The sequence below is a fragment of the Ambystoma mexicanum genome, chromosome 13 (genome assembly GCF_040938575.1).
Source record: "Ambystoma mexicanum isolate Mex_15411 chromosome 13, UKY_AmexF1_1, whole genome shotgun sequence".
In the NCBI taxonomy this organism is placed as follows: Eukaryota; Metazoa; Chordata; class Amphibia; order Caudata; family Ambystomatidae; genus Ambystoma; species Ambystoma mexicanum.
Window position 1 is genome coordinate 406,086,100 of NC_090938.1, and position 16,042 is coordinate 406,102,141.

The 16,042-nt window shown below is 42.9% G+C and overlaps 1 protein-coding gene across 1 annotated transcript in view; it reads right to left on the bottom strand.

Annotated features, from left to right (window-relative positions):
• Positions 1-3,062: 3,062 nt before the first annotated feature.
• Positions 3,063-16,042, bottom strand: part of PSME1 (proteasome activator subunit 1) — a 152,480-nt gene continuing 139,500 nt past the window's right edge. Inside the window, exons 10-11 of the mRNA XM_069634001.1 lie at positions 3,504-3,590; positions 3,063-3,251 (exon numbers count right to left, since the gene is read on the bottom strand). Of these exons, the coding sequence (XP_069490102.1) occupies positions 3,171-3,251; positions 3,504-3,590 (168 nt within the window). The 3' untranslated portion in view covers positions 3,063-3,170. The remainder of the gene's footprint in view (positions 3,252-3,503; positions 3,591-16,042) is intronic.

The following is a 16,042-nucleotide window of genomic DNA, read 5'->3' on the forward strand; positions in this document are numbered from 1 at the left end:
CCAATCGAAATGAAACAGATTTCAGTTTAGCTGTAACTGGTCTCCAGTGGTAAAGTGGAGAAGTGTGCTTTAACTTCACAAATAATTCCAGAATGGTGAAAATCGCTCCCAACCGTTCCTGCTCACTTCGACCACTGAATATTCTGTAATGATGTGAATGATTATCCTGTGCAATGAGATGTACCTGTTGAATGTAAATGATGGCGTATTACGAATGCTCATGTGCATTAGAAATGAGGAAATGGTAGTTTGCGTTTAATGGTCACACCGGGTGTGTAAGGTTTCTGCAAACATTGAGGTCTTACGAGCTCACACCATATACATCTATAATGTCAACAACCGTGTGTTAGACGCAACGCTGTAGTGAAGTCACATAGGAAACAACATACTATTATGGAAGTAGGTAGGGGCCATGCTATATGCATGGCCTCGTGGCTCCGAGATAATCTCAGTTTAGAGCCTTTTCAAAGCCGTAAACTAAGTTCTCACTTTGAAAGTAACCTCAACCCTGACATAGATAACGCTATCAATGGTCTTTCACTAGACATTCTGTTTCTTTATTTTTTCACACCATTGGTTTGCAGAGGAGCACTGGACGAGGCGACATCACTGGTAGCAGAGAATCACCAATACAGCATTCGTTTGCGCTATTAACCTGTATAACACAGATTCTTACAACACGTTTGATTCATATGTTTTTTCACATCTCTAGTTCCAAACGCTGAGTGTGCATATACAGGTAACATGATATTGATATGAAGGGGGAGTTATTGCAATATTGAATATGAGTACGATACTAATACAGTCGTTCTTTGTTTTGTCCTTTATTTTTACTGTTTCATTTGACTTACATATTGTGCCTGTTTATACCTACATTAATAGTGTTCAGCCCTGAGGATGGACAAAGTCCGAAATGCATTGGCTAAATGGAACTCTGTATAAACACTGCCCCTAAGAAGGATTAATATTGATTTTCTTCAGATGATTAATGCAATATGTACATTGAAAGATTTTTACAGCTGACAGAGATAAGCGAGAGCACATGGCTGTTGCAAGGGCAACCCCAGAATTTCCTTTTGCATTTTGATACCCTTGTGTCAAGAGCTTTTTTTCCAGTGTGTTCCGATGAATGTGAGATGAGTAATTAAGAGATATTGTTACCTGCACAAAAGCAATAGATTTGAATGTTAGACTGGTGCCCACCTTTATCATTTTGAACATAGAGATTGAACAGCAAAGGGCAAGGGGTGGGCGCTGCGGTACTCAACAGTTGGTGAAGATAAAAAATGGTCTTGCTTTGTTCAGAGAGAAAGTTCTTAAGCCAATTAAAAGATTAATCAGCCAATGCGAGAAGGCCAGAAATAAAAGATAATGTGATCAATGGTATAAAAGGCCACTTACAGATTAAGCATTACTAGAAGGGGTTGGGGGTATATCACACATTAAAAATGCAGCATCTGTGAGATGTAGAGTAGGATTGGAACTTAGTGATTATTTCCCAGTAGCTAGGGGAGTAGTAGTGCAGGGCTGTGTGCTGGCTCCTTCGTTCTGCTTGCATTTTAATGAAGTAGCCACCAGCTGTGCTCTTCTACCACCTGATACCATCCAGTCTCTGCAGAGAAAAATTAGCATTCTCCTCTTTGCAGACAACACTGTGTTGATTTCCAAAATCTCTAGTGGTCTTAGAAGACAGCTAACCAAATATATTGAATTATGCAAAGTAAGGCCATGGAAAACAAGCAAGGCAATCGTCTGCACGAGAGAATGGGGTAAAGCCAAATCATGAAACTTCTTAATTATGTGTGTATAGAGGAGGTTCCCTTTTTTGATTACTTGGGAATTTGCTTTTCCCAAAGCCCTTATGAAATGATCATGTTAAAAAAGTAACATCCTTATCAACAGGTGCTGCTCTGTGAACATTCATTTTCCCAGTACCATGGCAATAGAGAGGTCCTGCTCTGGGGTTTTCAAAAATGCAAGTTAGGCAGATGTATGATGCAGAGAATTCAGGCTGTGGGATCCTACACTCACTTGCAACAATGGAAACAATCTTTTTAAACAAGCCCTCGTCCGACCACGGAATGAAACCAATGTTGCAATCTAGATGGAAATGGATTGGGATTGTTGCCTTGCAACCAGTAGTCTACTGGTTACAACCCTGAGCATGTACATATCTCATTCTCAATTTGGAGGGCGGGAGCAATTTGCAAAGGGCCAAACATGTGAGAAATGTACTGTTATCACTCAGATTATCTGAGTTATGTTACCATCTGCACCTAATTGAGAATCAGTCCAGACTTGGTTAAATCAATATTTAAATATAAAGTCTGAGGAACCAACTTATAGAAATGTATAAATAGCTCTTTTCTACAAGGTTTTACTATCTTTGAACATTATCTGAAAAATATCCGACATCCATTTGCACATTGTCTTTATAGGAAGATTCACATAGGTATGTTGCCACTTAGTGGTGCTGTAAAAATGTGGGACCAGCCCACAGGTGAAATTTGTCCATTTTGCCTCAGTGTTAAAGAATTATTGCAAAATGTTCTTCATCTCTATATGTCTCTGAACATTTTGAATCTGAAGATTTGTCTTAACTATGGTGTTAGGAAACGTGAAGATGCAGAATTGTTTGTACCGCTTCAGGTTGCAAAGATGTGATTTTTGCTGTCTCTGATCAAAGTTTTGCATCATGAAATATTTAAAGTACGTTCTCAAAGCTGGAATTGGAAAAAGGCCGGAGGTTATTAGATGAGTGGATTTTAAAATGTATAGGTATATTTTATGTGTGATTTTATTTTTGATGATATGAGGTGAATTTGTTTTTTATCTGTTAATGACAAACAGCTGACTACAGCATGGAAATTAATGAAATGAAACATGACGGATATGGTTTGTATGTTCACAGCCCCCATTCTGCCTCAAAACAAAACAAAAATCCCATGGATTGTTTAAGACAGGTGTAAACTATTCTGATAACTTTTAATGATCTATGGGACTTTCCACATGAGCCCCAAAGACTGTACAGAGACGGTAAATAAGACATCAAAATAGCAAGGTAGAGACACGTGACATGCATGTTTTATTGGTCAATGATGACAGTATGATGTAATGTTTAAGATGAAGCAATGGGCACACAAGAAGCTAAGTGAGGAGTCGCCAGGTCTTCAGTAAATCAGGGCTTTGGATTCTCCTCTTGGCTTTATGATCTTATCAGAGTTCTTCATGACAATGTCATACAGGATGGCCTAGAATGTAATGACAGAGGGAAGATGTCAATCTACAGGGTCATTGTTACTTGAAGCTACTTCGGTCTCCCTCAAATCTTCACCCCTTCACATACATGCCGACCAATAATGCATAACCTTGAGAGGTTATACTACCCCAGCCTTTCTGTTAATTTAATAGCTGACTTCCACACACCCCCCCCCTATTTATAAAGCCCCTTTAGAGCACACCCTGGGTGAGGAAATGAGTGTGACAAGAATGTGTTTGCTTACATAGGTGTTCCTGATCTCCATCACCATCACTCGCACTTCTGCATATTGAGCCTCATCGAGCTCATGCACCAACTGACGGTAGTCCCCCTGTGAACAAGAGAACAGAAAGGTTATACAGCGTGCAGCATGGGTCTGCACAGGCCTGAAAACAGCAGTCAAGGGGTTCATTCACATTCATCTGGTCTACGCGAGCAGAGGAAACATCTGTCAGTAATACATTTGATGGGATGCTAGGACTGTATAGGTATGGGCATGTTAGAAAGTTGGATCATTGCCCTTATAAAGAAACATTGTTAGTCACACCCTATGGCATCCCTTAGATAGCCATCAGGATACAGTGTGTCGAATTTTATGAAGGCATGAAGCCTTATGTCGACATGGTCAGACGTGTTACACAGCTACTCCGACCCTGAATGTGAGAGAAGAACATGGAAAATGCTTTCCGTGTCTTTCACCTGCATCAGCCTATTCTTGTGAATGTGGTTTTGTGGCAGTGACATAACCCCATATCAGGGTGTTCACTTGTGAACATATCGCTGCCAAGGCCACTGACCAGATAATAATGACAATTCTGCTGAAAGCAGATAATGTCCCGATCCTGCACCATCCGTGAACTGGTGCAGCCGCTATCCTCCAGGAAAACCAAATGGTTTGCCTGGGATGGTGTGAGGGGCAGTATCATGCAGGCAGTGGGAGAAATAAGACGATAGGCATTTGCCTTTCCTTTCTTTCTGCTGTTCAGTACAAAGCAATTGAGGATTATCACCAGACACTCCACAGGAAAGAGATCTCTAAAGGCTACCTCCAAGGACTTTCCACATTCTATGAGCAGTTGCTGACCTGCATCTGTGGTGTACCGATAAGCAGGTGAATCTGGAGGAAATATGCTGATCTTTCGATTCTCTGACAAGGGCAGAATGAGGAAGTTGGTAATGTGTTTTAGGACACTTGATCAGTCAAGCTTATGAAGTATCCTTGTTGCTTCACTATCGTGAAGACGGGAATATGTTCTTTCAAGTTTCTTTTACTGCATATTCCCTCGATTTCTTTCTGCCAAAAGGTAGGTTGGGGGGGCAATATTGGATGGGGGTGGAGTGATAGGGAACGGGGTAGCAGTATAATTGAAAACACATAGACCCTTAAAGATATATGATAAGTCTTGTTAGGTGGCAGGTGGTTGGTTACACATTAAGAGGCATTTTATGTTAAGATATAATGCCATTATAACAAGAGGGGCCCTACTGCTATAAACAAAATGTGCAATAGATTCAAATCACAGATTTCTCAAGGCGTACCAAAATGGTATCACTCGTTTTTAGGGTTCTCTGAAAACAATCAGGGCAAGTTTGTAAAAGAATTATTTTGCGTTTATTTCACAAAGAGAAATTAAATGAATTAAGCATGAATGGTTTATCAACAATAAAAAACATAATACAAAAAACAAATAGATGGGAACACAAATGATTTCATGGTTTGAGAATATTAGTAAAAAACGAACTATAATAAAGAAAACACACAGAAGTTCAATTATCAATTTGTTTGAATTGAAGAGAAAGCAAACAGAAAATTCAATTATCAATTTGTTTGCACAAAAGGGAAATACTAGTGGAAACTAGATACATGGACTGCCAATAGAAGAAAATGGCCTAGTCATAAGCCAATAAACATGAGTTTCGTAATTTCCTTGAATGAAATGACAAAGTCCAAATTTGTTCTGTTTCCTGTATTCCAATGACAGGTCTGCCTACGTGTACGTCTCACAAAATACTGAACTAAGAAAGTTCAAATTGACATCATCAAACAACGTTTCGGCGAAAGTGCCACCTGTCTGGCCATGAGTTCCAAAACATAGTAAAAGATTGCCTTCCTCAGGGCGAGATACCTCACAACAACTGGACCCTGTGGGGAAGCAGACATGAGAAGAGTAAATAAAACATGATAGGGACAATCCCCTTTCATGAAAAAAATTGCCCTGATTGCTCTAAGAGTAAAAAAAGGGAATTACCTAATAGGTTAGTTGGCTGTGGATGAAATGGAAAAGGCCAGGCGCGTTGGGGGCTGGGAAGCCCAGTGGTGGGCGCCTGGAAGAGTGGACGAGGCCATACGGACCCACGCCCCTGTTGCATCCGACAGCGCACACGCGCACATATTAAAGCCCCGTTAGAGCATTGCGATTAGCAGGGAAAAGGAGCTTCCGGCCAGACGCGAGTTCGGCTCTTATCCAGATAAGACACTGTTAGTCACGGACTGTCCCACCCTGTCCCACTGCAGCATGAAATGACTGCAGACATTCAAGCTACATCCCTCTGATATGTATGCTGTAGAAAATGACTGTTTTGCAGACGCATTTAGCAATATCATTTTGCCTCTATTTTCATTTTGTAGAGGCAGCACCCAGCGCTTCTTCCATGCAACCCTGAGGTGACAATACAGCGGTCCTTGCCCTCACCCAGCACTAAAGTGATTACTGAGCTGGGTATCCTTCCGGTCACCGCGCCTGAGGTCACCCCCTCTTGATGGTATCCCATGGACCTCACAAACCTTTCCCGATTACCTCACCGAATGCCACTATGTAGGATCAATTACATTGGCTACCCTTCTGCGAGCATTCTCTTATAAAGGTAGCTTTTCTATGCGCTTTTCCTAAATTAACCTTTTCTAGCTTCACATTCTAACTCAATCTACCTCCATTTTCAGTGAGTGTTTCTCCAGTGGGACCTCAATTTGGATTCAGTTACTCCGTGGATCACCCCGGGTCCACTCTTCCAGGCGCCCACCACTGGGCTTCCCAGCCCCCAACGCGCCTGGCCTTTTCCATTTCATCCACAGCCAACTAACCTATTAGGTAATTCCCTTTTTTTCCTCTTAGAGCAATCGGGACAATTTTTTTCATGAAAGGGGATTGTCCCTATCATGTTTTATTTACTCTTCTCATGTCTGCTTCCCCACAGGGTCCAGTTGTTGTGAGGTATCTCGCCCTGAGGAAGGCAATCTTTTACTATGTTTTGGAACTCATGGCCAGACAGGTGGCACTTTCACCGAAACGTTGTTTTCATGATGTCAATTTGAACTTTCTTAGTTCAGTATTTTGTGACACGTACACGTAGGCAGACCTGTCATTGGAATACAGGAAACAGAACAAATTTGGACTTTGCCATTTCATTCAAGGAAATTACAAAACTCATGTTTATTGGCTTACGACTAGGCCATTTTCTACTATTGGCAGTCCATGTATCTAGTTTCCACTAGTATCTCCCTTTTGTGCAAACAAATTGATAATTGAATTTTCTGCTTGCTTTCTCTTCAATTCAAACACATTGATAATTGAACTTCTGTGTGTTTTCTTTATTATAGTTTGTTTTTTACTAATATTCTCAAACCATGAAATCATTTGTGTTTGCATCTATTTGTTTTTTGTATTATGTTTTTTATTGTTGATAAACCATTCATGCTTAATTCATTAAATTTCTCTTTGTGAAATAAACACAAAATAATTATTTTACAAACTTGCCCTGATTGTTTTCAGAGAACCCTAAAAACGAGTGATACCATTATGGTACGCCTTGAGAACTAATCTGTGATTTGAATCTATTGCAAATTTTGTTTATAGCAGTAGTGCCCCTCTTGTTATAATACGATTTCCAGTCCCTTCCCTTACTGCTTTTGGGACATTCCCCCGCTCTTTTGTATTTCAAGATATAATGCCAGCCGGATGTTAAGACACATGATATGAATAAGAAGATGCATAGTACTTTAGATCTTAGGAGACATGGTCAGTTACATCGAATGAGGAGACAGCGTTGTTGTAAAATGTTATGAAGCCACCTGGTTGGTCAGGTCTTAGGCAGATGATCGGTCGGTCACTTGTTATGAAGGAACATGCCCAGTTACACTTTAGGAAGAACATGGTTGGTCACATGTTATGCAGGTACATAAAATGTTTGCAGTCGCATGGATTGTCATGTGTTATACAGATAGGATTGGTCATGTTATGAATGCACATCTTTCTTCTTAACCAGCAGGAGCATCAGGAAACATTGACCAGGTTCCACAGTATCCAGTACACGATGAAGGGGACAAGGCAGGACGTTCTGTTAGCCTGGTTGATTCAGAAAGAATCTCTGAGGGGAGCTATCAGACAGATATATGATGTGTTGGGTACACAGGCAGTCACACAGCAACACATCATTGTGGTGTTCCAGGCTTATTATACAAAGCTATACACTAGTGAAGGCACATACACGGAGGAGGCGGCAGCGGATCCTTTAGAGATTGCACAAACACCTTGGCTGTCACAACACCAGATAGAGGAATTGGATGCAACCATAGAAGAGAAGGAAATTGGAAGGGCGCTCTGTTCAATGCAAAGAGGTACATTCCCGGCACAGACAGACTGCCGGTTGAATTCTACCTAGCGTATGCAGATATTGATACCCCCCCGTTGAAACAAGTGTACGAGGCAGCCTATGAAAAGGGAGCTCTTCCTAAAACCTCGAGGGAGGCGGTATTCATGTTGTTGAAACCCCGAAAAGACCCAAACTACTGTGGCTCATATAGACCAATCTCCCTCGCCAATGTGGATGCCAAGATACTGTAGAAAGTGCTGGCATCAAGAGGGACCACTGTGGTTCTGGAACTCATACACTCAGATCAATGTGGATTTGTGGGAGGGAGAAACACCTTGATGAAGGAGGTTACATTATATAACGGAACAGGTAGTGTTCAAGAGAAGGACTAGCGATAATGGCCCTAGACACAACTAAGGCTTTTGATTACGTGGAGTGACCTTTGCTTTTTCGGGTATTGCAGGCATTTGGGCTGAGACCCGGTCTTCAGAGCTAGATTCACGTATTATATAGGGATCCAGTGGTGCGAGTTAAGGCAGCACGATGGATTTCCTCACAAGGGACATTGGAAAGGTGAACCAGACCGGGCTGCCCGGTCTCACCATTGCTGTTCGACATGGCATTAGACCCTCTGGTCGGGTAATTTAGACATTAGATATCAGAAACGGGGATCAGGGTCACAGGAATCACCCATAATATACCTTTGTATGCGGAAGACGCATTGCTGTCTGTCAGTAATCCGAGGGAGAATATTCCGATAATTCTAGAAGTACTAGCCGGCTATCGGGCATCCTGGTGAACAGGAGAAGTCTCTGTTGTTCCCGATGTCAGCCCTGCGAGGGCAACTGAAGGACAACACTTCCTTATATACAAAGGGGATTAGAGTCCTCCTGCTACTAGTATTACAAGTTTTCACAAGATGGAGGAAACCTTTGTTTACAACACGGGTAGGCCATTATCAGGCATAGGCGACTCTTGATTTTTGGAAGACCTTGCCATTGTCCTTGATGGGAAAAATTACTTTATGCAAAATGGTAGTGCTGCCAAGATGGCTTTATTTTACGAACATACCATACAAGATAAAAAGTGGTTTTAAATGCTGGATGTGAAAATCGGGGAATTGCTCTGGGGTCACAGGCCGTAGACGAGTAGCACTAGAGACACTTCGCAGATCAGACCTAGATGGATTTTGAAGCTTATTTTATGGCAGCTGAGCTGCAGATGGTAACCCACTGGAATGATTCACCGGAAGGGGATCAGAGGAGGCTCCTACCGGGACTGCTGAGGAACAGGGAAGGGATTGATTTATTGTGGGACCCAATGGGCACCGTGGGAACGAGTCAAATATATGCAATTCCAAGGGAGATTTGGAGCGGCCATGCGCGGAAAATACATGAATCACAGATGTATAGTCCAGTCCGAACTTCCCATTGTGGTTTTATCCCGTCATACGAGAGATAATGACAAATCTAGACGCTGGTAAATTGCGTAGTAATGGTTGTACTAGGGTAGGGGATCTCTAAATGGAAGGAAAGCTTCTGCCGTTTGAACAGTGGAGGTAAGTGTACGCTATGTCACAGGGATCCTTTCTGGGTTATGCTCGGCTGGTAAAAAGGATGGTAGATTTGTGGGATGTGCCGGAGACTAACCGCTTGCTACAACAGGTGCGGAATTTGGGCAGGAGCAGAGGAGTTATTACTACATTGTACGGGGGAATTGGTAACAGAAACAGATGCCGAGTTGGGGATCAAAGAGTAGTGGGGGAAAGGGACATGGGGCATGAGGCATGAAATCCCAGATGATCAGTGGACTCGTATCTGGGGAAAAAGTAAAAAAGGTATCCAGAAATGCAAGGTTTAGTTGAATCCAATACAACTTCTTGCACAGAGTATACATGACTCCATCCAGACTACATGTGTTTAACCAGCAACACCGACCCTGTTGTCCAAGGTGTGGGGAAGCATTGGCAGGATTTTGGCATATGATCTGGGACTGCCGAGTGATTTAAACGTATTGGGTGGAAGTAATGGAAAAACTGAACTCCTGGAGACACAGTACATACGAGTGTGTCCCGGAGAGGTTTGTGGGGATTGGTACCGGGTGGGAAACGAGCAAAAAGAGGAAGAAAATAGTGGAATTCCTGCTAATACTGGCTAAGCTTAGGATAGTGATATCTTGGAAACACTCTGGAGGCCCCACAGTGCAATAATGGGCTGGAGATGCACAACAATGGGGGAGAGGGCGTTGGACTGGGGACAAATGCTCAACAAATTGATGTCTACACCAGGCTTACTCCCGCCTTGAAAGGGGGCAGCTCGGGGAAAGCGCAAGACTCTGGGGGATTGTCGGGAAGTGGGTATGGGGGGGAATGAGAGAAAATTGCATGTTGGGTATTTTATAAGGAAAATGTTTAGTCAGTAAAAGGTCCTGATGCCGTGTGGAAGGTTTGCTCAGATTGTATATAATAGCGAAACTGTTGACTGTTTTGTACGATGGATACGAATTGCAAGAAAAATTTAAAATAAACTTTCTTTTTAAAAAAACAAATGCACTTGTTCAGTCACATGTTTTGGTAGTAAATCAATGTTGTGAAGGTATATGGCCAGTTAGTTCTTTCAGAGATGGAGACCGGGTACGGTGTGCGATAAAGTGATGCCGTATTGAATAGGCCAAAAGACTCGCCAGATGTTTTAGACTATGACTCAATATCCCTCACTATTGACTATGCTGGCTAGGGCTGGTGGTAGTTGTAGTCCTTAACATCTGGAGAGCCAAAGGCTGCAGAACCCTGCAATATGCAGTTAAAGAGATCCTCAGACCTGCTGCCCAGTTTCAGGCTATCCAAAAGAAAAGCTAATGCTGGGACTCCCGCAGTGAGGGGAAACAAACGCTCACAAACATCTGCCATACATGAACTTAAAGCATTTGCAACCTTGCATAGGCCAGTGCCCTCTTATATGGACTTCAGAAGGAGGTGCATGAAGGGTCTCACAGTTGCAGAGGTTCCACAAGAGAGGAAAAGAAAACTGTTCCATGTAATAATGTCCCTGAAATAATTTCTTCTGACAAAAAAGTAGCTGTTTTTTGCGACACATTATTACATTGAACTCAATGGGAGCAGGTGACATCCCAGCTACCCGTCCCCATACATAATGTCGCCAATGGCTTTTCCCGTCGGCATTAGCTATGGGGACATTATTACCTGATACCAAGAAAACGGCTGTCAGGATATGTGACCTCCGGTTGGCCAGATCCGAATAGAGGGTCAAACAGGAAAGACTAACGCCAAAACTACCAATCCCTATGCTGATCAGAATATGGGCGGTGGAAAGCCTTTCCCAGAGGCAAAGGAGGCAGAATAGTATAGATGGGAGCCTGGGTGGCGTTGGTGTTTGATGGAAGACTTTTGATTCGTGCTGGTGACATGAGCCAGAGGTGCTAAGGAGGAGCCGATTGGGGCACTTGGACCAAATAGGTGATGGGAATGCAAAGAAGCACTTCAACCAAAACGGTGATAACACTGCAAAGCACTTGAAACTAAGTGGGGGAAACGAACCATAGGAAGCACTTGAACCTAACGGGTGCTAAGAAGCTTGAGAAGCACATGAACCTAAGAGGTGTAGAGTAGAATGTTCTATGGCAAGCTGGAAAGTAAAGATCATATGTAAGAATGAGATAAATGTATAAGAGGCAGGCAGGGGAGTTGCTAGGTCTGGAAACGACCCGGGGCTAAGCTGATGTCAGAACTTTTGGGACTGGGGGCTAGCTAGTATTTTGGCTGTAGCTCCTGAGATTCTATCCAGGGCTACAACCAAAAGATCAGGGGCTATAGCCCCCTTAGCCCCCCCCCTAGCAACGCCCCTGGAGGCAGGTATTGGGAAAGACAGAGCAAGATTTCAAGATGAAACATTGTGAAGAGAGTTAAAAGAAGGAAAACCTTTATATTGGGAACTTTGGGATGGTAAAGCAACAAAAGATGAAACAAGTGGTACAGAAACAGGAAGGGGCCCTAGAAATAAAATCAGATTAAGCTTGGCATCGGGAGGTATGGCCATAATGAAATACTCCTGAAAACGTAGATGAGAAACAAGAAAGACAGCTTTAGACCCGAATATCAGTTTAATTTCAACAGTGTTATGTTCAAGACATCCTGCCACACATCATGGAAGTACACGCCTGGTCAGATGTTATGAGTACAGGGGCAGTAATGTCTTATTAAGATGGACGCCTCCATTGGAATATCTCAGCTTTGATACTCGTTCGAAGAGATCCTTTTTTATGGTTTCTACAGAAACCCTTTTGGAAAGACTAGCATTAACAAAATTGGGCATGCCATGATGCCAGATGAAATAATTACTGTCAATGGTAATTTAAGATTGTAATGGTGTACCCATTCCCTGGTTATGTTATGCGGATGACACCATTCTAATGGACCATACACAGATCGTTTTACAGCACTCGATTGAAGCACTTAATAACTATGCTGAGCAGAATAATTTAGTAATTAACATCGACAAAACAAAAATTCTGCATTTAAGCAGTAGAGCAATTCAGGATAACGGCTCTGTTTGGAGACTTAATACCACCCTGATTGAAGCCTTGAGTGATTACCTGTATTTGGGTTTTCCCATTAGTTTGCATCAAAATAACCGGTTCCTCGAGGATTTTTACATATCTAAAATTATGAGTAAATGGTTGATTACGACATTTATATGTAGAAACGTGGGTTCAAATGGAGAAAGTAGGATTACTGTGTACAACATATCTATTGTTCCAGGGATACTTTATGGAGCAGTTTGTCTATCTGTACACAGTAGTGCCTGACTAGAAACAGTGAAAGGGAACATTCTGAGGTCCATTTTGAAAGTGCCACGGTCAGTACCGTTAGATGCCCTTAGATTGGAATTAGGGGTACAATTTACGACATTTGCAATTGCCTGATGCAAATTATGGTGCTCTATGCTGTCCTCTGAGCAATGTCACTCTCAGCCGAGTAAAAAAAAAAAAAGTCTACGCCCAACAAATTTTATAGACCTGCAGGATTCTGTAAAATGTCACTTATCGGCAATTGGTATGACACTTGGTGAGGTCATGGATAATCCTAAGGGTATTGAGCTTATAAAAAAGAAAACAGTTGTGTGGGATAGAGAGGTTGGCAGGGAAAAAATGTACTCTATCTATTCATGTCAGAGCTTCACTTTTAATACACCCTGCACCCGACGAAATTCTTGAATTCACAAATACGTATTGTATAACCTATTTAAGGTTTAATATGCCCCCTACTTATGAACACCTAGGTAGGTGGAGGGGTATTCCTCGTGAAGAAAGGCTATGTAGGCTGTCAACAGAAATTAGGGACATCTCGTCATTCACTCACTAGTTGTACGAGTATGACAGATTTTTATAAGAAGGGCTACCTAGTGGAGCAAAATCACCTGTGATCAATTTTGGAACCATATATATTTTGCAAGTTCAATTGTCACAACAGCAGCATTCTATGTTTGGAAAGAGGCACTGAAGCTGATAGAGAGTGTAACTTAAGTGCTGTGGAAGATGAATTTGAATATTTTATAGAGTTGAAGGAAATATACTATGTATTTTAAGATTTTAGTGTGGCTATTTGTTATAAATGCAATATGATAACTATATAAAAGGTATGTACTGTTTTTAATGTGGTGATATTTAAGTAATGCAATATGAGAATTGTATGTGGTGCTATGGTTTAAGTAATGAAATATGATAATTGTATAAATACATGTGGTGGTATTTGTAATGAAAGTAATCAGAGGATTATAGAAATGTATGAATTGTATTTTGCTTTTATGTTGAGTTATGTGCTTAAGGGTTTGTTTAACCATTGCACAATATACATGTTTTATTTTAAATGAACACTTTAATGCTGGGATAATAGACTGCCTGCATTCCTTTGGGAGAATCTAACTGTTCTTATAACCTATCAGTCTGTTCTGATCTAACCCTAATCTTCCTTAAAAACTCAATATTGTAAAGGTGATACTATATAAATACTATACGGACCTCAAATGACATTACCTCCGGGTGCTGGAACCTGTGTAACATATGAATGACTTACTCACCTGCTTTATTGTTCACTTTTTGAATTGTATCCTACCTTGGGATTAATGTTACAGCTAATTACTGCTTTGTAAAGAATGCTTTAAATATCTTTGTGTATAAATAAATATTTATAATATAACATTAAGTGTGTAGGTGGTTAATTGGATACTTGCATTTACTGGTTTCATTGCAGAACACTACAGCTCACATTAACCCTCTAAAGATAAGCCTGGCTGCTCAGTCACATTACCAACTTGTGTAGTACAGGCCTATATTGAAAGGTGGGTTACCTAATACCAAGAGATATGTCTTGTGTAGTCCCACACCAGTTGGACTGCACCAGTTCTTAGTTAACACCCCAACCAGGGAAGCATGGGAGGGGACCCGTACCAACGAGTCACTTGGAGATGGAGGCCAGGAAGTCTCTGGAAACAGAGTTTCTACCTCTGCCCTTACCCTGATGGAGGCCTCTGTGGGACTGGAAGTTACTGGAGGAAGACCAGTTGGAACCTCCCTGAGCCATACTGAACATAGGGAGAACGGGAGAAGGACTGCGCATGAAAGGACCGGCGGGGGTTGGGGCCGCCGTGCTGGGCAAAGGGCTTAGCCGAGATCTGGCGGAGCGACTTTAGCATCTCGTGCTACTTTTTTTGCTGTTTCCAGGGCTTCGTTGACCGCCTTTCCGAAGAGGTTGGCCTCCTCCATCGTCTTGTTAATTAAAGAGGCCGGAGTCTCGGGCTTGAAACCTAAGTTTTTTAACCAGGCGTGTCGCTTGAGTAGTGTCCCTTGCACAAGGGTGCGCCCGCGGCTTCGCCAGAATCCAGAGTGTTTTTCAATATATTCTGCCTTCTGCAACGACCGCCAGTAGGCATGATCGGGTAGGCTCCGGGCCTTCTGAAGGCCGTCTTGCCGCAGAAGTGGTGACATGCTTTCCAAGGGTGTAAAGATTTTTATAATCCTTGTCCGGAGGGGAGTCTGCCGAAGATAGCGGTACCCCTGCCTGCTTGCGAGTAGTGGTTACAACCAGGGAGTCCGGTATGGGGTGGCCCCTGATGTAGAGGAGGTTTGAGGGGGCTGGCCGAAACATTATCCACACAGGGCTTAACCGCACGTGTAAGGGACGCAGAGAGCAAGGAAGGGACCAGGGGCTTTTTGAGTGAATTCAACAGAGGGTTGGCCTGGCTGACAGGTGATTTCTCCTTCAGAATATCCTCCACAAAGTCAGGGGCAGCGTCGTGTGTAACAATCTTTAAATGGTCAGCCGCCTTCTTTAGAAGGGAGTTAAACAACTTTCGGTCGTCAACAGGTGATGCGTTTCTTGGTAGAGGAGTAGTAGACATCTCCAGAAAGATGACATCTGGGTCAATATCATGTGGTAGGGTGTGCCACGTGCCCTCATTGTCCACTGGGTTCCAGTCTGGATCCTGGTAGGCAGGGTCAGAAAAGGTCCTGGCCCAGATCATCTGGGTAATCCCCAAAGACTTTGACTGGGGGTTCCTGGTGGGGTTCCCCTAAAGAGGGAAGCTGAGCACCGGGGGAAAGGAGTCTCTGGCACTTAGAGGTAATGGGGCATGTGTCTACATCCCAATGTCTTTTAAAAATGCTGTCATATTGGCCCGAGAAGTTCATAAACTCGGCCATCTTGGCCTCACATTACTCCCTGGTCCATTCTGAGGTAGCTGAAGGGCCAGGAGGAAGAAAAGGCTGCACAGGAGGTGGTGAATACTGATGTAGAGCTCTAGAAAGAGGCTGGTGTCCGAAAGCTTCTTGCAAAGTTTTGGGAGTGTTCTCGCTGGCCAAAGGTGTTTTGGTCGATCTGTAGGCAGTGCCGTGGTCACCAACGCTACCGAGTCTTTCGGCAGTAACGCATCGGGAGTGGAATGTTTAGCAGGACCGCCTGCTCCAGAAGGAGTCATGCCCATGCGCATGCTGCGGCAGCGGTTGCGTGGTGGGTGCCAAACCGCGAGGTTCGGAAGGCCCCATCAAGTCATTTGATAGGCCTGTGGGCGTTGAGGCCTTCTTTGATGATTCCGCCAAAGGAGGCTTGTTGGTTTAGAAGCACGTGGTGTGTGGGTGTCCTTGTTACTGGGTGTGTCTTCCCCATGGCACTGCCGGTGG